A 22,009-nucleotide genomic window follows, 5' to 3' on the forward strand; every position below is an offset into this window, starting at 1 on the left:
TTTGACGTGGCTACAAGTGGACAAGCCTTGAAGCCTATATATTACAGTGAAGAAACCCCCTTCAACCTGACTCTACCTGGTAAAATACAACTTCCCCCACCAAAATAAATAATAAAACAGTCTGAAAACTATTTTATTTTCACATAATTTCCGCAGACTTATTGGTTTCATATCCAAAGTTATTGGCCTCTACCCAGAAGAACAAACACTATAAACTTTACGCAATATACTTGTGTCTCTCTACCCCAAATAAATGAACTATTTAAAGTGTAGTATAATACAGCATTACAGATGTTTACTTTAACATATGAAATCCCAATACACAACCATTGCTAACCCATTCACACAATCAACATACAATACTAGAAAGACTCATTTTAAATTCATCTTTCACCATGATATGATCCTAAATACAAACTGCTGTATGTAACTGTTGAATAAAGTAAGCCCAAAGTCTTAAATAACTTTTGAAACCAAAAATGACATGCTTGATTATCAAATAGTTCAATCAATCATATCTAATGATACCTTGGAATATTGAGCGTGTTAGATTTCTATGCAATACGGTGCCTTACGTAAGCAGTAATGTAGGCCTTTTCTAGAATGTACAGGCTTTACAATATCAAGTTTCTGTATATTCATTACATTTCATCACCTAAAATGTATCATTTGTTCAGCAGGCACAGATATGGTAAAAAAAACTTCCTCTTACCTCCATGCAGCAATAGCTTCAACAATACAGTATTATTTACAACAATACGTATTCAGCGATACTATGGGTTGTGCTGAATACAGTAGGTAGGTAAGCTGTAAGTGTGATTCATACAGTAAGTATACTTTGTGACAGAGGACCCTTGAGACTGTAGAATACCGCCCAGGGTCCTCTAACTGCTAGAATGATGTAAAATCCATCTCCCTTCCGGGTGGCCATAGCTAAGAGGCACTCACTACTTCACTCACTAGTCAATTGACTAGTTCCTTCACTATTGCCTTCATTGGTTAAAGAGCCCAGTGTCCTCATCAGGTTGTCCAGTCCCAACATGTATCCGTCCTCTCGGTTGCCCTCCTGCCAGGGTATACAGTGGTCCAGAGTTTGTCCTTCAGGTAGCCCTGTAGTCTTACCAAAGTCAATGAGCCAAACCTCAGCTCGCTCAGTGTGGTCATGGATGAAGAGGAGGGAGCTCCCAATCACCTTGGAGAGAGAGAAGACTAGTACTCATTACAATATAATCATTGATATTGTTCACCGGTATGCCGCACAAAAGCTCTTCGATGTGTTTAATATATACAGTCGTGGCCAAAAGTTTTGAGAATGGAAATTAATATTTGTGTCACAAAGTTTGCTGCTTCAGTGTCTTTAGAGATTTTTGTCAGATGTTACTATGGAATACTGAAGTATAATTACAAGCATTTCATAAGTGTCAAAGGCTTTTATTGACAATTACATGAAGTTGATGCAAAGAGTCAATATTTGCAGTGTTGACCCTTCTTTTTCAAGGCCTCTGCAATCCGCCCTGGCATGCTGTCAATTAACTTCTGGGCCACATCCTGACTGATGGCAGCCCATTCTTGCATAATCAATGCTTTGGAGTTTGTCCGAATTTTGTGGGTTATTGTTTGTCCACCTGCCTCTTGAGGATTGACCACAAGTTCTCAATGGGATTAAGGTCTGGGGAGTTTCCTGGCCATGGACACAAAATATCGATGTTTTGTTCCCCGAGCCACTTAGTTATCACTTTTGCCTTATGGCAAGGTGCTCCATCATGCCGGAAAAGGCATTGTTCGTCACCAAACTGTTCCTGGATGGTTGGGAGAAGTTGCTCTCAGAGGATGTGTTGGTACCATTCTTTATTCATGGCTGTGTTCTTAGGCAAAATTGTGAGTGAGCCCACTCCCCTGGCTGAAAACCAACACCACACATGAATGGTCTCAGGATGCTTTACTGTTGGCATGACACAGGACTGATGGTAGCGCTCACCTTATCTTCTCCGGACAAGCTTTTTTCTGGATGCCCCAAACAATCGGAAAGGGGCTTCAGAGAAAATGACTTTACCCCCGTCCTCAGCAGTCCAATCCCTGTACCTTTTGCAGAATATCAGTCTGTCCCTGATGTTTTTCCTGGAGAGACGTGTCTTCTTTGCGGCCCTTCTTGACACCAGGACATCCTCCAAAGTCTTCGCCTCACTGTCTGTGCAGATGCACTCACACCTGCCTGCTGCCATTCCTGAGCAAGCTCTGTACTGGTGGTGCCTCAATCCCGCAGCTGAATCAACTTTAGGAGACGGTCCTGGCGCTTGCTGGACTTTCTTGGGCGCCCTGAAGTCTTCTTCACAACAATTGAACCACTCTCCTTGAAGTTCTTGATGATCCGATAAATGGTTGATTTAGGTGCAATCTTACTGGCAGAAATATCCTTGCCTGTGAAGCCCTTCTTGTGCAAAGCAATGATGACGGAACGTGTTTCCTTGCAGGTAACCATAGTTTACAGGAAGAACAATGATTCCATGCACCACCCTCCTTTTGAAGCTTCCAGTCTATTATTCGAACTCAATCATGACAAAGTGATCTCCAGCCTTGTCCTTGTCAACACTCACACCTTTGTTAACAAGAGAATCACTGACATGATGTCCAGCTGGTCCTTTTGTGGCTTGGCTGAAATCCAGTGGAAATGTATTTTTTGGGATTCAGTTCATTTGCATGGCAAAGAGGGACTTTGCAATTCATTACAATTCATCTGATCACTTTTTATTTTTAATTTTTAATTTTATCCCATTTTCTCCCCAATTTTTTTTTTGTGGTATCCAATCGCTAGTAATTACTACCTTGTCTCATCGCTACAACTCCCGTACGGGCTCGGGAGAGACGAAGGTCGAAAGCCATGCGTCCTCCGAAGCACAACCCAACCAGCCGTACTGCTTCTTAACACAGCGCGCCTCCAACCCGGAAGCCAGCCGCACCAATGTGTAGGAGGAAACACCGTGTACCTGGCCCCCTTGGTTGGCGCACACTGCGCCCGGCCCGCCACAGGAGTCACTGGAGCGCGATGAGACTAGGATATCCCTACCGGCCAAACCCTCCCTTACCCCGGACGACGCTATGCCAATTGTGCGTCGCCCCACGGACCTCCCGGTCGCGGCCAGCTGCGACAGAATCTGATCACTCTTCATAACATTCTGGAGTATATGCAAATTGCAATCATACAAACTGAGGCAGCAGACTTTGTGAAAATTAATATTTGTGTCATTCTCAAAACTTTTGGCCACAACTATAATGTGATGAACAAATGTCAATAGAAAACAGGTGCTGATGAACTAAAGCTCCTCTATTCACCTCGTGTCTCTTGAAGAATTCAGATGACTTCAGGGCTTGTTGAATTTTTGCTAGTTTGCTGAGGTATGAATTCTGTATGAGAGGGGGAGAATAGGGGGCAATATGATCATTCTGGCTGTAGAGTTGAGACTTGGGAGCCTCCCTTGATAAATCCATTAAATTAATAGAGGTTATGTGTACAGGTATCTCAATTCCATTTGCCATCTGTCGTTCCAACAGGATCTACTGTAGTGCATATTGCCATGTGGGTTGCTCATCCTATCCAAATATTTACCAATGTGTGTATTACTTTTCATGTGATCTTACACGAGACAGGTTTGTTTGACTGTTCAAGTTTGGCCTTTACATGAGACAAGGTATGTCTCCATTTGTCTATGAATCAGCAGAACATGCAAATGAATGCGGCTGTAACACCATAACAGGTAGGACTCGTAGCGGTCAACCTACTACGATGTTTGTGTTGCCTCCGGAAAAGTCCCTGAAGACCTGTGTGACATCCTCCTTAGACCGGGTCTTCTTGAAATCCGTATGACATGTACCGTCAGCTTTCTGAGAGAAGGAACAGCCAACATGACTAAATTGCATATGTAATGAACTTCACATGAAAAACGTATGAGCAACATTAATGGGGGGGAGACCAAGAAAAACCTTTTACATGGGAAAGGATCTCTATGGTGGCGTTTTGAGTGAAAACTGACCGAATTCCTTCTTTTATGTTGACACACTGGTACTTGCCTTGATGCCCTCGATGCGGAAACCCAGGGTGTGTGTGGAGCTGAGGGTCTCTCTCCACTGCATGTAGCAGGGTTTGGTGACGGCCCTCTGGAGGTGCTCCTGGGGGCTGGGGGCCTCACTGTCCACCTCCAGCATCTTGTCATACAGATCCCTACGGAGCTTAGGCCGCTCCCGCGCTCGCACCAGCTCCTCCTCCAGATACGTCCTGAGAAGAGGACAACAGGTCCTCACAGCTAAGTTACTTCTCATTGTGTCTTGTCGTGTATGATGAGAGTGGTGTTGGTGTGGTGGCACTACAGACAACAGCAGGCAAAGTCTTACTTGGTAGACAAAAAGAGAAGCAAAGTCAATGTATGCGCGGTGAAGGTCAGTTTCATTCTGCTAATGGAACTTCCTCTGTATAAAAGGAGGAAGTCAGGAGGAGACTCCAGGGTACACAGCCTGATTGTTAGTTTAACTGTGTGACAGGGTGTGTTAGCTGACGGTGAGAGCTTGGGTAATGAATTGGATTGTATGTTTGTCAGAAGGGAGTCTCCAGGGGAAACCTGTGCCTGCAACCCCCCGTGTATGCGTGTGTACGTGGTTCTTTGTCTATGTACAGGAAACGTGAGGGCCTCTATGTGACACGACACCCCCACCAACTGTGGCAGGAAATCCTCACAGAAACAGTTTTTTTTTTATCAAGAGAAAAAGAAACAAGTTTACAGTGTGTATGTTCTGCTACCAGGAGCACTGAAGTGTAAGATGGGAAATGCTCTCTGATACTGCTAAATTACATTACTCCAACAGTGATTCGTTTGCCATTTTCTCAACATTGCTTAATACCTCCTTTCACCCAACCCTCCTAAAGGGCCAGACATGTAGTCTTCTGCACATTATTATGGAACAGACCTACTGCTGATAACTTACCTCACTCCCATTTTGCAGTCCATGACACTGGGTTCATCAAAGTTGACCAGTAGATCAGTCATATGTAGGAAGGGTTCCCCATCCCTCTCCACCACCCCATGGTATCCTGGTACAAAGCCCTGGAGCACGTCACCCTGCAATCTCTCAAAGCACAGCTTCTCATTCTCTGAGAACTTCTTCAGAATGGTGCCTTCGCCGCCAGCTTTGAAATTACCTGGAAAAGAGCAGCGTGACACGATCTCATATTAAAATGAGATCGTGTCACTATCTACAAACAATACCCCCATAATGTCAACGTGGAATTATGTTTTTAGAAATTTGTACAAATTCATTAAAAATGAAATCTGAAATGTCTTTAGTCAATATGTATTCAACCCCTTTGTTATAGCAAGCCTAAATAAGTTCAGGAATGAAGATTTGCTTAACAAGTCACATAATAAGTTGCATGGACTCACTCTGTGCACAATAATAGTGTTTAACATGATTTTTGAAAGACTACCTCATCTCTGTACCCCCCACACATACATATAATTGTAAGGTCCCTCAGTCGAGCAGTGGATTTCAAACAGATTCAACCACAAAGACCAGGGAAGTTTTCCAATGCCTCACAAAGAAGGGCACCGATTGGTATTTTTTTGTATATAATAACAAATTATTCATTATTATTATAATAAATGTCAGAGCAGACACTTTTATCCAAAGCGAATTACAATCATGCATAGACATGTTTTTATGTGTGAGTAGCCACGGGAATTGAACTCACAATCCTGGCGTCACAAGCTCCATGCTCTATCAACTGAGCCATACAGGACCACAAAAAAATGCAGACATTGAATATTCCTTTAAGCATGAAAAAGTTATTAATCACACCTTGAATAGTGTATCAATACAAGCAGTCACTACAAAGATACAGGCGTCATTCCTAACTCAGTTGCCGTAGAGGAAGGAAACCGCCATGGTAAGCAAAGCAGCAAGCCAAAGCCCAACTAGCCTACTCTAAACCAGCTAGCACTATAACCCAGTCAAAAACAAAACCTTTGCTTGCAGAGGAAAAAGCAGAGAGCGGAGACTTACTCAATGAGATTGACAACCGGGGCCCACACAATGGCAAAAGAGTCGAGGCTGGGTTACCAGAGCCAGGGAAAGAGGCGCTTCAGGGGAGAGGCCGTAGTGAAGTGGTCACCAAACTTTGAGTCAAGACCACTTTTGCAGTCAAAAAGCATGCAGAGTTCTACCCCTCATAATATTTTCTAAACAGGACTTAAAATGTAACATTAACCTAATAAAAACAGTTCTGTAGGAATGAGGTTTGTGCAGTAGGCCCAAACCTAAAGCATATTGGCTATAGGCTTGGCTTGCCAATATTCTTCTCAGACCATATTATATGTCAAAACTTGAGATTTGATAACTAATAGATCAGTTGGTGTAGCACTTGCAAGGCACAGCTGAGCATCAATTGAAATTATTTGTTCTGTCTCTGGACTAATGGTACCTGCATCCGATGGTAATGGTGCTTTTATGACAACTGGGACCTGGGGGTGGGGGCATGGTCAAATCGTGACGTCAATGATCTTCAGGCCGGAAAGTCAGAGTTTAATGACCGTTCAAACTATTGTTCCCAGTCGGATCTAATTTTTGCCAGAGTTCCCAGTTGTCTTGATCAGCAGAGGTTCAGCCTCTCACTGTCCCTGCTCTCTCCTTCCTTTCCTCCAGTGAGACTGAGCAGAAAGAGGGGACACGGTCTTCCAACTGATGGCGAAACTCAGGTCGAACCCCATCTGTCTCAAGCACAATTTCAAGGTGTTCCTATGACCAGAGAAAGTGAAATACTCCTCATTAAAAAGACACAACGAGCTGCTAATAAGTCAACTGCAGGGCTATCGATAGACTTGGCTACTCATTCATTGCAGCGGGAGAAGTCCGTTTTATAATAGGGTCGAATAAAAGCAGACAAACTCACTCATAAAAACAGCAGCTCTTTGATGTGTTCTTTGAGTCTCTCTCTGGCCATGGTTTTAAAACGTATGAAACCTCATGTAGGCTAGCATCAAACTGTGTGGCCGGGGAAGCTGTAGACAAAGTGATTTGAGCTATCTAAATTGGCCAGCGCAGTAGGCACACTCAATTTAATCACAGATCTCCCAGACTGCCTTGGTAGGCGGAGTTTGTCTTTTCAGACAAATGAAATGGTTCAAAATGGGAACACTGCCTCTCCGGTGTGCAGGGCTTCTGAATCAAGTGCAACTACCAACAACAGCGCAACTCACACAAAAAAAGGAGTGTAAGCCTTTATCGTCATTGACCACTGACATAGAGCTTACCGGCAAATAATCAGGGTGAGGCGGAAGCCATACCCGGCAGCGAGAGTCAGAGGGTAATCCGATAGGAGGCCAGGAGTGAACCAGGAGGCCAGCAATCAGAGGAAGAACCCAGGCAGGTGGAAGTGATCACAGCAGCGCAGTCCAGACTCAAATCCAATTTATGCTTGATCTGAAAATATGGTTGGAGGCTTTGTATGGAAGGTGTGACACAATTGCAGAGACACCAGAGGCACGCAGAGGCCAAATCAAGCTCCGTACCACATCGCCGCATGCCTCTCATATTTTGTAACAATGTGGAGGGCTCCGTATTGGCATGATTGGTTGATGGTAGGTGGGGACAGGAGGTCCTGTATAAACCACAAACTCTGTGTATTAGGTAGTTGTGGAATTGTTAGATTACATGTTAGATATTGCTGCACTGTCGGAACTGGAAGCACAAGCATGCCGCTACACTCGCAATAACATCTGCTAACCATGTGTAGGTGACCAATATAATTGTATTTTATTTGACAACAGCTCTGTGAAGCGCAAAAAGTATGTTTGCGCTGACTTCTGCAGAGTCTGTATCAGCAGTAAATACTGTACAGCCACTGCAGACCACAAATGACCTCTGAACGGTTCTGCAGGGTCAGACTAACAGCTAACGAGCTAGCTCTAATAAAGCAAGGTTGTAAAAGTCCAGTATGCAAGGCAAGTGGACAAAAACAGGCTGGAAAGTAGACAAAAACAAACCATGAAGAACTAACAAATCCAAGTCAACACTGTTAGGCGAAACATGTACCAGGGACAAGCGGCAGTCTAGCACGAAGCCAGAAAATACTTTCGCCCTGAGATGACATCACTGACACAGTTACAGAGATTTAATGTCTGTGATAGGAGAAAACTGAGGATGGATCAACATTGTAGTTAGTCCTCAATACTAACCTAAATGACAGTGAAAAGAAGGGAGCCTGTAAAGAATACAAATATTCAACAATAAGGCACTAAAGTAAAACTGCAAAAAAAAACATTTGTAAAAGAAATTCACTTCATGCCCTGAATACAAAGTGTTATGTTTGGGGCAAATCCAACACAACACGTCACTGAGTACCACTCATCATATTTTCAAGCACGGAGCTGGCTGCATAATGTTATGGGTATGCTTGTCATCGGCAAGGACTACAGAGTTGTTTTAGGATAAAAAGAAACAAAAGAGAGCTAAGCACCTAGAGGAAAACCTGGTTAAGTCTGCAACAGACACGGAGACAAATTCACCTTTCAGCAGGACAATAACCTAAAGCACAAGGCCAAATATACACTGGAGTTGCTTACGAAGACAACATTGAATGTTCCCGAGTGGCCTTATTTTCAAGTCAATTTAAGTCAAAACTATGGTAAGACTTAAATGGCCGTCTAGCAATGATAAACAACCAACTTGACAGAGCTTTAAGAATTTGAAAAAGAATAATGTGCAAATATTGTACAATGCAGGTGTGCAAAGCTCTTAGAGATTTACCCAGAAAGACTTACAGCTGTAATCACTACCAAAGCTGATTCTAACATGGATTGAGTCCAGGGTGGGAATACTTATGTAAATGAGATTTCTGTATTTAATTTTCAATACATTTGCAAAAATGTCTAAAAACATGTTTTCACTTAGTCATTATGGGATATTGTGTGTAGATGAGTGGAAAAAATACATTGAATCCATTTTTTTATGCTGTAACAACAAATGTGTAATAAGTCAAGGGGTATAAATATTTTGTGAAGGCACTGTATTTAAGATACTCTTTTAAGAGGTAGTACATTTCTAGTTGTTGTCAGAAGATGGGCAGAGACTCTGCTGTCCTAGCTTCAGGTGGAAGCTCATTCCACCATTTGAGTGCCAGGACAGAGGAGCTTGGACTGGGTTGAGCAGGAGCGGACCTTCTGTAGGGGTGGGACTGCCAAGAGACCAGAGGTGGCAGAACATAGTGCTCGGGTTGGGTGTAGGGTTTGAGTATAGCTAGGTAGAGGGGCAGTTCCCCTTGTTGTTCCGTATGTAAGCACCATGGTTTTGTAGAGGATGAGAGCTTCGACTGGAAGCCAGTGCAGTGTGCGGAGGAGCGGAGTGACATGGTAGAACTTGGGATGGTTGAACACCAGGCAGGCTGTGGAGTTCTGGATAAGTTGCAGGGGTTTTATGGCACAAGCAGGGAGCCCAGCCAACAGCAAGTTGCAGTAGTCCAGATGGGAGATGACAAGTGCCTGGATTAGGACCTGAGCCATTTCCTGTGTGAAGTACTAAGGTCGTACTGTACGGATGTTGTAGAGCATGAACCTGCAGGAGTGAGTCACTGCTTTGATGTTTGCAGAGAAGGATAGGGTGTTGTCCAGGATCACGCCAAGGTTCTTTGCACTCTGGGAGGAAGACACCATAGAGTTGTCAACCGTGATGGAGAGGTCTTGGAGAGGGCAGGCCTTCTTGTTGAGGTTGAGCTTGAGGTGGTGGGCCAATATCCAAGCTGAGATGTCTGCCTGGCACGCAGAGATGCCTGTCGCCACCTGGGTGTCAAAAGGGGGCAGGAGAAAAGTAATTGAGTGTCATCCGTGATAGGAGAGACAATGTGAGGATGTGACGGAGCCGAGTGACTTGGTGTATAGAGAGAAGGCGGCCTAGGACGAAGCCCTGGGGGACACCAGTAGTGAGAGGACATGGTGCAGAGATCCTCTCCACGTCACCTGGTAGGAGCGGCCAGCCAGGTAGGATGCAATCCAAGAGTGTGGAGATCCTGAGAGGGTGGAGAGGAGGATCTGACAATTTATAGTGTTGAAGGCAACAGACAGATCTAGGAGGATGTGGAGAGAGTCCGATTTGGTAGTGCGGAGAGCCTCCGTGACAGAGAGGAGAGCGGTCTTGGCTGAGTGACGAGTCTTGAAGCTGGTTAGGGTCAAGAAGATTGTTTCAGATGGAATTTGCAGTTGTGTGTGACTAATAGTATACAGTAGTCTGTGTTTCGTGTGCTTTATTTTGTGTAAAATGTGCACAGTATGTATCATTGATTGGTTCTTGGTACGCTGCTCTGATAGGTGAGTGGTCATGACCATGATGACTGTGCTTTACCTTTGTGTCCAGCTAGTTGAATCCAGGACAGGTTTCTTCTCTGGGAGCCAACAAAAGGCCAGTTGACGACGATATTCTTTAGCGTCCACCAGGGTGTGCTCTGCAGAAGGAAGTAACAGTCAGCTTTACCTCTTTGGAGAATACATTTACATCATTTACATTTTAGTCATTTAGCAGACGCTCTTATCCAGAGCGACTTACAGTAGAGTGCATACATTTTATTACATTTTACATACTGAGACAAGGATATCCCTACCGGCCAAACCCTCCCTAACCCGGACGACGCTATGCCAATTGTGCGTCGCCCCACGGACCTCCCGGTTGCGGCCGGCTGCGACAGAGCCTGGGCGCGAACCCAGAGACTCTGGTGGCGCAGCTAGCACTGCGATGCAGTGCCCTAGACCACTGCGCCACCCGGGAGGTATCTGGTTCATTATCAACCAGGCAGAGCCACTGTCCTCCTCAAGCCAGCGCTCACCAGTCGGGTGGATGTCAATTGAGTTGTATAACGATAATGATCATGATTTGACTCAAATACGACAGACAGCTGTCATAATCACTTGGCCACTGTTACTTTGGTTATTTGCTTCAATGTATCGAAGTCACTAACCATAGCTTCATATCCTTATCGCAGCTCAACTCTAATTCAAACCTCAAATCTAACCCTAGCTTCATGGCCCCACTTTTGCTCAACCCTAAACCTTCACGTGATGTATTGTTGTCTCTCCCTTTCTGCCTTTTGTGCTGTTGTCTGTGTCCAAAAATGTTTGTACCATGTTTGTGCTGCTACCATGTTGTTCCGCTACCGTGTTGTCATGTTGTGTTGCTGCCATGCTGTTGTTGTCGTCTTAGGTCTCTCTTTATGTAGTGTTGTCTCTTGTTGTGATGTATTTTATCCTACATTTGTATTTTTAATCCCTGCCCCCGTCCCTGCAGGAGGCCTTTTGGTAGGCCGTCATTGTAAATAAGAATTTGTTCTTAACTGACTTGCCTAGTTAAATAAAGTTTCGATAAAAATTAAATACCTAGCCATTACCCCTAACCCATTACTTGAAACAATAACCTTGGCCTCATCTGCAAACATTTTAGTTTCTTTGCTAAATGTTGTCATTTCTGTGGAACTTACACAACAGCTGGTAGTGAAATGTGTATGGTCACACCTGCCTGCTGTTTCCATGTGATTTGCAATAAGACCGTCATCGAGATCTTGTTCAACGAGATGTAGATGATTCAGGCAGAGGCATGACAACTTTGGTTCCCTATCTGTGATGAGATGTTGAGTGAGTCACAAAGCATGTTCGCAGCAGAATTGCTACACAGACTTAGCACTTGCTTGATGAGAGGTGAGACATTATTTTATTACACTCTAAAAGGAAACATTTCCACACCAGTCCGGTTTAAGACCTGGACATGGCACCGTTTCAGCTGAAGTGTTAAATTGCTTCGATTATAAAAATCATTATGCTGCCTTCTTTATAGACCGTTGACACTGTTGACCATCCCATTCTCATACCAAAGGTTGAATGAAATAGGCCTGGATCAGGCTTCTTGCGTGTGGTTTGAGAATTATCTGTCAGACAAGACACAGTGTGTGATTTCTAAATGGTGTTAAGTCTAGTTTTCGAGATACATGTTTTTATAAATGTTAATCTGTATGCAAACGACACTTATGTATGCCATTGCCCCAACTGATGACCAGGCTGTGTAAAAGCTGCAATCTGGCCTGGTTCCCTTACAGAATGCTCTGGAAAGTTTAAAACGTATACTTAATACAGGCAAGACCAAATACATGTTGTTCTCTAATTCTCAAAAAATTCTGGGGATGGACTACATATTTATTCATTCGATGGTTCTCACATTGATCAGGTCACCACCTATAAATATCTGGGCATTTGGATTGACAAAGATTATGTTTTAAAAAATATATACAGATGAGCTAGTTAAAAATATTTAAAGTGGGCTTATTTTTCAGAAATAGATATTGCCTCTCCCTAAATAGCAGGAAGCAGATTGTTTACAAAGCTCTACTACACAAGCTTCCAACTTACCTAACTGTGCTACTAAAGTATAAAAGAATGAGCTACCAAACCCATTCGCAGGGACGGTTAACTCGAGGTCCCTCTGGTCTCGACCAATTTAGGTAAATCCTCCTCATGTTTCAGGGATCCCCTGAATAAATAAACATAAAACCATATACACTGCTCAAAAAAATAAAGGGAACACTTAAACAACACAATGTAACTCCAAGTCAATCACACTTCTGTGAAATCAAACTGTCCACTTAGGAAGCAACACTGATTGACAATAAATTTCACATGCTGTTGTGCAAATGGAATAGACAAAAGGTGGAAATTATAGGCAATTAGCAAGACACCCCCCAAAACAGGAGTGATTCTGCAGGTGGTGACCACAGACCACTTCTCAGTTCCTATGCTTCCTGGCTGATGTTTTGGTCACTTTTGAATGCTGGCGGTGCTCTCACTCTAGTGGTAGCATGAGACGGAGTCTACAACCCACACAAGTGGCTCAGGTAGTGCAGTTTATCCAGGATGGCACATCAATGCGAACTGTGGCAAAAAGGTTTGCTGTGTCTGTCAGCGTAGTGTCCAGAGCATGGAGGCGCTACCAGGAGACAGGCCAGTACATCAGGAGACGTGGAGGAGGCCGTAGGAGGGCAACAACCCAGCAGCAGGACCTCTACCTCCACCTTTGTGCAAGGAGGTGCACTGCCAGAGCCCTGCAAAATGACCTCCAGCAGGCCACAAATGTGCATGTGTCAGCATATGGTCTCAAAAGGGGTCTGAGGATCTCATCTCGGTACCTAATGGCAGTCAGGCTACCTCTGGCGAGCACATGGAGGGCTGTGCGGCCCCACAAAGAAATGCCACCCCACACCATGACTGACCCATCGCCAAACCGGTCATGCTGGAGGATGTTGCAGGCAGCAGAACGTTCTCCACGGCGTCTCCAGACTCTGTCACGTCTGTCACATGTGCTCATGTGCTCAGTGTGAACCTGCTTTCATCTGTGAAGAGCACAGGGCGCCAGTGGCGAATTTGCCAATCTTGGTGTTCTCTGGCAAATGCCAAACGTCCTGCACGGTGTTGGGCTGTAAGCACAACCCCCACCTGTGGACGTCGGGCCCTCATACCACCCTCATGGAGTCTGTTTCTGACCGTTTGAGCAGACACATGCACATTTGTGGCCTGCTGGAGGTCATTTTGCAGGTCTCTGGCAGTGCACCTCCTTGCACATAGGCGGAGGTAGCGGTCCTGCTGCTGGGTTGTTGCCCTCCTACGGCCTCCTCCACGTCTCCTGATGTACTGGCCTGTCTCCTGGTAGCGCCTGCATGCTCTGGACACTACGCTGACAGACACAGCAAACCTTTTTGCCACAGTTTGCATTGATGTGCCACCCTGGATGAACTGCACTACCTGAGCCACTTGTGTGGGTTGTAGACTCCGTCTCATGCTACCACTAGAGTGAGAGCACCGCCAGCATTCAAAAGTGACCAAAACATCAGCCAGGAAGCATAGGAACTGAGAAGTGGTCTGTGGTCACCACCTGCAGAATCACTCCTGTTTTGGGGGGTGTCTTGCTAATTGCCTATAATTTCCACCTTTTGTCTATTCCATTTGCACAACAGCATGTGAAATTTATTGTCAATCAGTGTTGCTTCCTAAGTGGACAGTTTGATTTCACAGAAGTGTGATTGACTTGGAGTTACATTGTGTTGTTTAAGTGTTCCCTTTATTTTTTTGAGCAGTGTATATATATTTTTTTTGAGTACTGAGATACAGTGCATTCGGAAAGTATTCAGACGCCTTGACTTTTTCCACTTTGTTACATTACAGCCTTACTCTAAACAGGATCAAATATTTTCCCCCCCTCAATTTACACAAAATACCCTATAATGACAAAGCAACAACAGGTTTAGAAATGTATGGAAATATATAAAAAAAAAAAAAAAAAATACCTTATTTACGTAAGAATGCATATACCCTTTGCTATGAGACTCCAAATTGAGCTCAGATGCATCCTGTTTCCATTGATCATCCTTGAGATGTTTCTATAACTTAATTGGAGTCCCCCTGTGGTAAATTCAATTGATTGGACATTATTTGGAAAGGCACACACACCTGTCTTTATAAAGGTCCCATAGTTGACAATGCATGTCAGAGCAAAAACCAAGCCATGAGGTCAAAGGAATTGTCCGTAGAGCTCCGAGACAGGATTGTGTCGAGGCAGAGATCTGGAGAAGGGTATCAAAAAATGTCTGCAGCATTGAAGATCCCCAAGAACACAGTGGCCTCCATCATTCTTAAATGGAAGAAGTTTGGAACCACCAAGAATATTCATAGAGCTGACCAGGAAGATGACCAAGAACCCAATGGTCACTTGGACAGAGCTTCAGAGTTCCTCTGTTGAGATGGGAGAACCTTCCAAAAGGACAAACATCTCTGCAACACTCCACCAAACAGACCTTTATGATACAGTGGCCAGACGGAAGCCACTCCTCAGTAAAAGGCATATGACAGCTCGCTTGGAGTTTGCCAAAAGGCACCGAAAGACTGACCGTGAAAAAATAATTATCGGGTCTGATGAAACTCTTTGGCCTGAATGCCAAGCATCACGTCTGGAGAAAACCTGGCACCATCCCTACGGTGAAGCATGGTGGTGGCAGCATCATGCTGTGAGGATGTTTTTCAGCGGCAGGGACTGGGAGACAAATCAGGATCGAGGGAAAGATGAACGGAGCAAAGTACAGTGAGATCCTTGATGAAAACCTACTCTAGAGCGCTCAGGACCTCAGACTGGGGCGAAGGTTCACCTTCCAATAGGACAACAACCCTAAGCACACAGCCAAGACAATGCAGGAGTGGCTTCGGGACAAGTCTCTGAATGTCCTGAGTGGCCCAGCCAGAGCCCTGATCGAACATCTCTGGAGAGACCTGAAAATAGCTGAGCAGCGACGCTCATCATCCAACCTGACAGAGCTTGAGAGGATCTGCAGAGAAGAGTGGTAGGAAATCCCCAAATACCGGGGTGCTAAGCTTGTAGCATCATACCGAAGAAGACTCGAGGCTGTAGTCGGTGCTTCAACAAAGTACTGAATAAAGGGTCTGAATACTTATGTAAATGTGATATTTCCAATTTTTTATTTAGACATTTGAAAAAAAAATCTAAACTTTATTCTTTGTCATCATGCGGTATTGTGTGTAGATTGAGGGGGGAAACAACAATTTAATCAATTTTAGAATAAGGCTGTACTGTAACAAAATGTGGAAAAAGTCAAGGGGCCTGAATACTTTCCGAATGCACTGTAAGTCCAGTGGCAATGACAATTTAGGGTAATCAATGAAACAGAGGTCGGAGGTCACTATGCAGTAAAAGGAAGTGAAGCCCGGGTCATTGGCCGCAGTGAAAGAACACTAACTCATTCTATTGATTGTATACACTGAAAACAAATAACAGAACTCACAGACACACTGAAATGTCAAGTGACACTTGCTGGTGTTGTTTATGTGGCATATGAAATGGACTTTGTTGGTATAGCCAGCTATGTGGGTGTCATATGTCCACACAAGCCTTCAACTCTCTCGCAAACACATAATTGCCAACAGTGTACAGTGGCATATTAATGAACATGTATCTAATAAAGCCATATCATCTGTCAAGACAAGGAGATATGAACACAGTCCTTTCATTTGTGGCTACACACAATTCTATAGACGTAATGTGAAAGCTAGTCTGAATTTCAATATTGTAGTAGGTATTTGAATTAATAAAAATAAATGCTATATTTCCATAACGGTATGAGGCATGTTCTCTCACAAACTACAATAACTTAATGTTTGTGAGCATTGTTGTTTCTTTAACCCTTTATTAATACATTCATGGTGAGTTCTGGGACACATCTTTTTAAAGACATACCTAGTGTGGTTGTCAGACTGATGGAAAATAATGCTCCTGGAATCAGCTGCAAAGAAAGCCCACAACACTTCGACCAATTATAAATGACATAACAGTAAACAAGAACTGGAACAAGGGAGTGACAACACTGAATGATTCACTCAAGCTGTTCATTTTCCTTGCAACAGTTTCTCAACCTGGCAGATTTGAATATGAGCAATCAACATACCATTTATTGATAGATTTTTTACAAATTGGTAGCGCCAATAAATGTGATGTCATCAAAGTTCATTCCTCTTTTTCGCTACAAGTATTTGTCATAGGGGAGGGTGGGGTAAGTTCAGCCAAAGGGGTAAACCATACACAAAATTAATAATTTGACCAAATATTTAGGAAGAGGTCATAATTTCATGCAGTCTGAAGGAAGAGACCACATTGAAAAAGTGAGGTAAATTTATATATATTTTTTAAGATTTTCACCAAGTCAAATGAATTTATTGTGTTAGAAGCATCATGAAACTTCCATGTAAACCAAAGAAGATAATTTTAAGAATGTTCTATACATCAGTTGGGGTCTCTTTAAGCTTCAAAATGAGGTCCTAAACCTAGCATTACAATGCATAATTATACAGTTAAAGTTGGAAGTTTACATACTCCTTTGCCAAATACATTTAAACTCGGTTTTTCCACAATTCCTGACATTTAATCCTAGTAAGAATTCCCTGTCTTAAGTCAGTTCGGATCACCACTTTATTTTAAGAATGTGAAATGTCAGAATAAGAGAGAGATTTATTTATTTCAGCTTTTATTTCTTTCATCACATTCCCAGTGGGTCAGAAGTTTACATACACTCAATTAGTATTTAGTAGCATTGCCTTTAAATTGTTTAACTTGGGTCAAACATTTTGGGTAACCTTCCACAAGCTTCCCACAATAAGTTGGGTGAATTTTGGCCCATTCCTCCTGACAGAACTGGTGTAAATGAGTCAGGTTTGTAGGCCTCCTTGCTCGCACACGCCTTTTCAGTTCTGCCCACAAATTTTTTATAGGATTGAGGTCAGGGCTTTGTGATGGCCACTCCAATACCTTGACTTTGTTGTTCTTAAGCCATTTTCCCACAACTTTGGAAGTATGCTTTTGGTCATTGTCCATTTGGAAGACACATTTGCGACCAAGCTTTAACTTCCTGACTAATGTCATTGAGATGTGGCTTCAATATATCCACATCATTTTCCTCCCTCATGATGTCATCTATTTGGTGAAGTTCACCAGTCCCTCCTGCAGCAAAGCACCCCACAGCATGATGCTACAACCCCCCGTGCTTCACAGTTGGGATGGTGTTCTTCGGCTTACAAGCCTCCCCCTTTTTCTTCCAAACATAACGATGGTCATTATGGTCAAACAGTTCTATTTTTGTTTCATCAGACCTGAGGACATTTCTCAAAAAAGTACGATGTTTGTCCCCATGTGCAGTTGCGAACTGTAGTCTGGATTCTTTATGGTGGTTTTGGAGCAGTGGCTTCTTCCTTGCTGAGTGGCCTTTCAGGTTATGTCGATATAGGACTTGTTTTACTGTGGATATAGATACTTTTGTACCAGTTTCCTCTAGCATCTTCACAAGGTCCTTTGCTGTTGTTCTGGGATTGATTTGCACTTTTCGCACCAAAGTACATTCATCTGTAGGAGACAGAACACATCTCCTTCCTGAGCAGTAAGATGGCTGCGTGGTCCCATGGTGTTTATACTTGTGTACTATTGTTTGTACAGATGAACGTTGTACCTTCAGGCGTTTGGAAATTGCTCCCAAGGATGAACCAGACTTGTGGCGGTGTACAATTTATTTTCTGAGGTCTTGGCTGATTTCATTTTCCCATGATGTCAAGCAAAGAGGCACTGAGTTTGAAGGTAGGCCTTGAAATACATCCATAGGTTCACCTCCAATTGACTCAAATTATGTCAATTAGCCTATCAGAAGCTTCTAAAGCCAAGACATAATTTTCTGGAATTTTCCAAGCTGTTTAAAGGCACAGTTAACTTAGTGTATGTAAACTTCTGATCCACTGGAATTATGATAATGAATTATAAGTGAAATAATCTGTCTGTAAACAATTGTTGGAAAAGCACAAAGTCATGCAAAGTAGATGTCCTAACCGACTTGCTAAAACTATAGTTTGTTAACAAGAAATTTGTAGAGTGTTTGAAAACAAGTTTTAATGACTCCAACCTAAGTGTATGTAAACTTCCAAATTCAACTGTAGCTGTGTGGGCTAATATAGTCAAAATGTTTGCCTTGGGGTAAGTTGAGCCAATGGCAAGTTGAACAAATTGAAGTGTTTTCTTCCCAGGCGTAATGCAAGGCATTATTGCTGAGATATGAGCTAACAACAGGGCCTATGTTAAAAGTGTTAGATAGCTTGTGTATGTTTTCAAACTGAAATATTTCCATGGCCTCTGATTATTTCCAGGGATACACAACATCCTGAAATATATGTAGATATCTTTGTTAGAACTAATGCTAAAGGGTAAACAAAAAATAAAAATAAATAAAAAATAAATAACTTGCCTCACTCTCCCCTACTGGAAAAACAGAGAATGGGTAACCTGGTGTACAAAGTAGTAGTGTTCTTGCTGTGTTGAAAGGGCAATAACTAAATGTCAATGTGGCTAAAATGTGCACATAAGTCATTAGACTATGGGGGTGGCTTGCAATGTAAGTGTGGGGGCTGACTGGAGACTTCATCTGCCATTTAAAAAAGGTTAGCGAGTTAATGAAATCTGTATTTTCATAACAGGGAGGCACTTTTTACATGACCTTTTTTTTTCTTCAATAACTGGAAAGAGCAATAAAAGGGTTGGGTATGAGAGCTTTTCAAGTGTAGTGTACACAGCCCAGCCATCCCTTCCAGCAGGGCCAGGCAATGTGTATGCAGTGTGTTTAAAAGGAAGCAGACAGCTAAGACCCTTCTATGGAGATGGCTGAGCATAGCTCTGACGAGTTACACAGAGGCACAGATCTCCTTTGTCAGAGACAAAGTCAAATATGGCTTCTGACAAGTAGATTATCATTCACTTCGATCAGAATTTTCACCCAGTGGTTTAGAGGAACAGAGGCCTTAGAAGTCAAACATTGAATTATGTTTTAACATTCACAAGTGACATTATTTGGAAACTTTGTTGGATCATCATATAGGTATTCACAGCTACTTTTAAGTTTGAGGATGGAAAACTACTGTATTGTCCTGACAAACAACTGTGTCACTATTTTATACAGCAAGTCATCAATCAAGCGTGTTGAAGTCAAATGCAACACCATCCTCAGCCCCCCTAAATCATACTGTAGGTCAGGCTAACAGCAGCGCCTGTATTATGTGCTATAAGACATAAAACAAAACAAAAAATAAAAAAATAAGGCTAAAACAAAATGGCCACTTCAGACCAGGCTCCATCAGACATGAAGGGAGTTAACTCAATTAAGATGGGGGGGGTAAACTAATTCCTTTCCACTTCTGTGTTGTCTCACAGAAGAGCACCACAAAAGAGGAAATGACCTTTAAGATAGCTAACTATAGGCCTATCTGACATGATCCCAAACAAGACTAAATAAACCATTCGAATAGTGTCTGTAATTAGTGACTGTAATTACCCAAATGATCAGCGCTAACTGAACACTTGGCTGTTGATTAGATACAAAAATGTTCTGTTTTTCCACTCAGTGATTCATTGTTACTGCACTATAAATTAGAAAACATTAGAAAGATCCTCAAAAACAACTTATTATACCAGTATCACATCTACTGTATGTTGCTTAATGGTCTTGTGTATGAAAGGGTTTCTAAAAGATGAATTAATACATTAAAGAAAGGATGTTTAGTGAATTCATCAGAAAGCTCACACCCATTAAAGATGAACTATGCAGAAATCGCTCAGCCATTTCTTGGTTGCTAAAATTCTGGTTCACGTGACAAAACAAGCAAATATAGCGTAGAGAATCATTCTACCATTTAAACCGCTGTGAAATATATGTGTGTGCAAAGCTGTTATCAAGGCAAAGGGTGGCTACTTTGAAGAATCTCAAATATAAAAAATATTTGGATTTGTTTAACACTTTTTTGGTTTCTACATGGTTCCATGTGTGTTATTTCATAGTTTTGATGTCTTCACTATTATTATACAATGTAGAAAATAGTAGAACATTTAGAAAAACCCTGGAATGAGTAGGTGTGTCCAAACTTTGGACTGGTACTGTACAGTAGATGGGGGAAGAATAAATCTAGCCCTATGACAGGACAGAGTTCTCAATCATAATATCAAAATGACTGCCAGATCTGAGATATACTAGTAGACAAAACATTTCTAGCCTGTATCTATGGGTAACAGGGTTGACAAAAGTAATAGACTGCAAAAACTAAACTTAAGAACGGGAACCATAGAAAAAGCGCACAAAGAACAGAGCTACCGCTTCTTAGACTTGCTTTCAATGAATTTTGTCCGGTCGCCCCAAAATTGTATATATTGCAGCTGTTACAGGGTTGACCTTAAAATGAGGTCCATATGTAAATGACTCACTAATCACATGAAATAAAAAATAATTTTCAGAAATAACTGTCAGAACTAGGGCTTAACTATATGATGGTGAAAACCTGGATACATTTGGAGTTAAGTGGACTAAAATCTTCCTAGAAGTCACAGAGGGTGCCTGGAATGCAATAAAAACGCTGAATTTTGGCACTTTAGCAAGTCTACATCCATTTAAAAAATCTGATTTATTGAATTCTCCATGTCGTCTATATTAAAGGTAACAGAGTTTCTCAACCCAGTTTTATTAAAGGGCAATTCATTTACTATAACAGGCTTTTAACATTCTATATTGGTGCACAATGTCTCCTTAAAATACGACCCAATAACAATATGACTTTATTTTAATAAAGAATAGTCTGTACTCACTTCTCCCGTGTGCTCACACAAATGTTCCAATGTGATATTCCCCTTGCTCCTTTTCTCGTTGTCACTCAGAATGTCATCCTCTGACTCTATGGAGGAACCTGTTGAGGAGATAGAGGAGTTTGACATATTCCGTCGTAGAGGACCGTTCACATCAGACCAGTCCTCCTGCTCGATCTCCTGCGAGCAGCCTCCATCTGGGGTTATTGTCACCTGCGGTACACGGAGCACCTCCATCATACTAGATTGCGCTTGAACGGCGTTAACCTCAGGTAACCGAATTTCTGTCATCTGGCACAGTTCATCGCAATTCTCAGTTGCTTTGCAGCTTGTTCTGCGCTCTTTACAAAACCCTTCAACAATCCCAGCGCCAGACAGCCCTGCCTCCTTGGAGGTCTTTCGCCTCTTCTCCCTCTCCTTCGGCATTCGACTGATGAACGTGCGGGAGTGTGCACAACCGACGCCGTGTAATCCAAAATTGTAGTGCGCTACAATTTAATTTGACCGCACACCGTCAAACGTGGTTATCTCAATTACAGTACTATTTTTGAGTGCAACTTTCAGTGTATTTTCCAATACTGCAATAGGTGTTCTTCTGTTTAGGCTACTGTCCGGCATAGAGAGATATTTCAGGCGGTAGCCATCGGCGGTACAATGTGGTGACTGGTGTTTTGGGGAACCCCACTCCATGGCGCACACCGCGTCGACACACACAAACTTATCTTCCGCATTGATTGTGCCTCTCTTCTTCTTCTTCTTCTTCTTCTTCTTCTTCTTC

General features: G+C 42.7%; 1 protein-coding gene across 2 annotated transcripts; it reads right to left on the reverse strand.

Annotated features, from left to right (window-relative positions):
- Positions 1-107: 107 nt before the first annotated feature.
- Positions 108-21,978, reverse strand: LOC129812665 (inositol-trisphosphate 3-kinase A-like). Of its 2 annotated transcripts, none has more exons than XM_055864425.1 (7): positions 21,235-21,978; positions 10,378-10,477; positions 4,975-5,188; positions 4,066-4,270; positions 3,778-3,879; positions 3,331-3,402; positions 108-1,192 (listed from the first exon to the last, which is right to left on the reverse strand). In XM_055864425.1, exons 1-7 carry the CDS (start codon positions 21,655-21,657, stop codon positions 953-955), a joined length of 1,356 nt encoding a protein of 451 aa, XP_055720400.1. In that variant the 5' UTR covers positions 21,658-21,978; the 3' UTR covers positions 108-952. The 2 variants fall into 2 exon arrangements, with proteins under 2 accessions (XP_055720400.1, XP_055720401.1); XM_055864426.1 differs by having other exon boundaries at positions 1,122-1,209.
- Positions 21,979-22,009: the final 31 nt, after the last annotated feature.

Source organism: Salvelinus fontinalis, chromosome 16, assembly GCF_029448725.1.
Source record: "Salvelinus fontinalis isolate EN_2023a chromosome 16, ASM2944872v1, whole genome shotgun sequence".
Lineage (NCBI taxonomy): Eukaryota > Metazoa > Chordata > Actinopteri > Salmoniformes > Salmonidae > Salvelinus > Salvelinus fontinalis.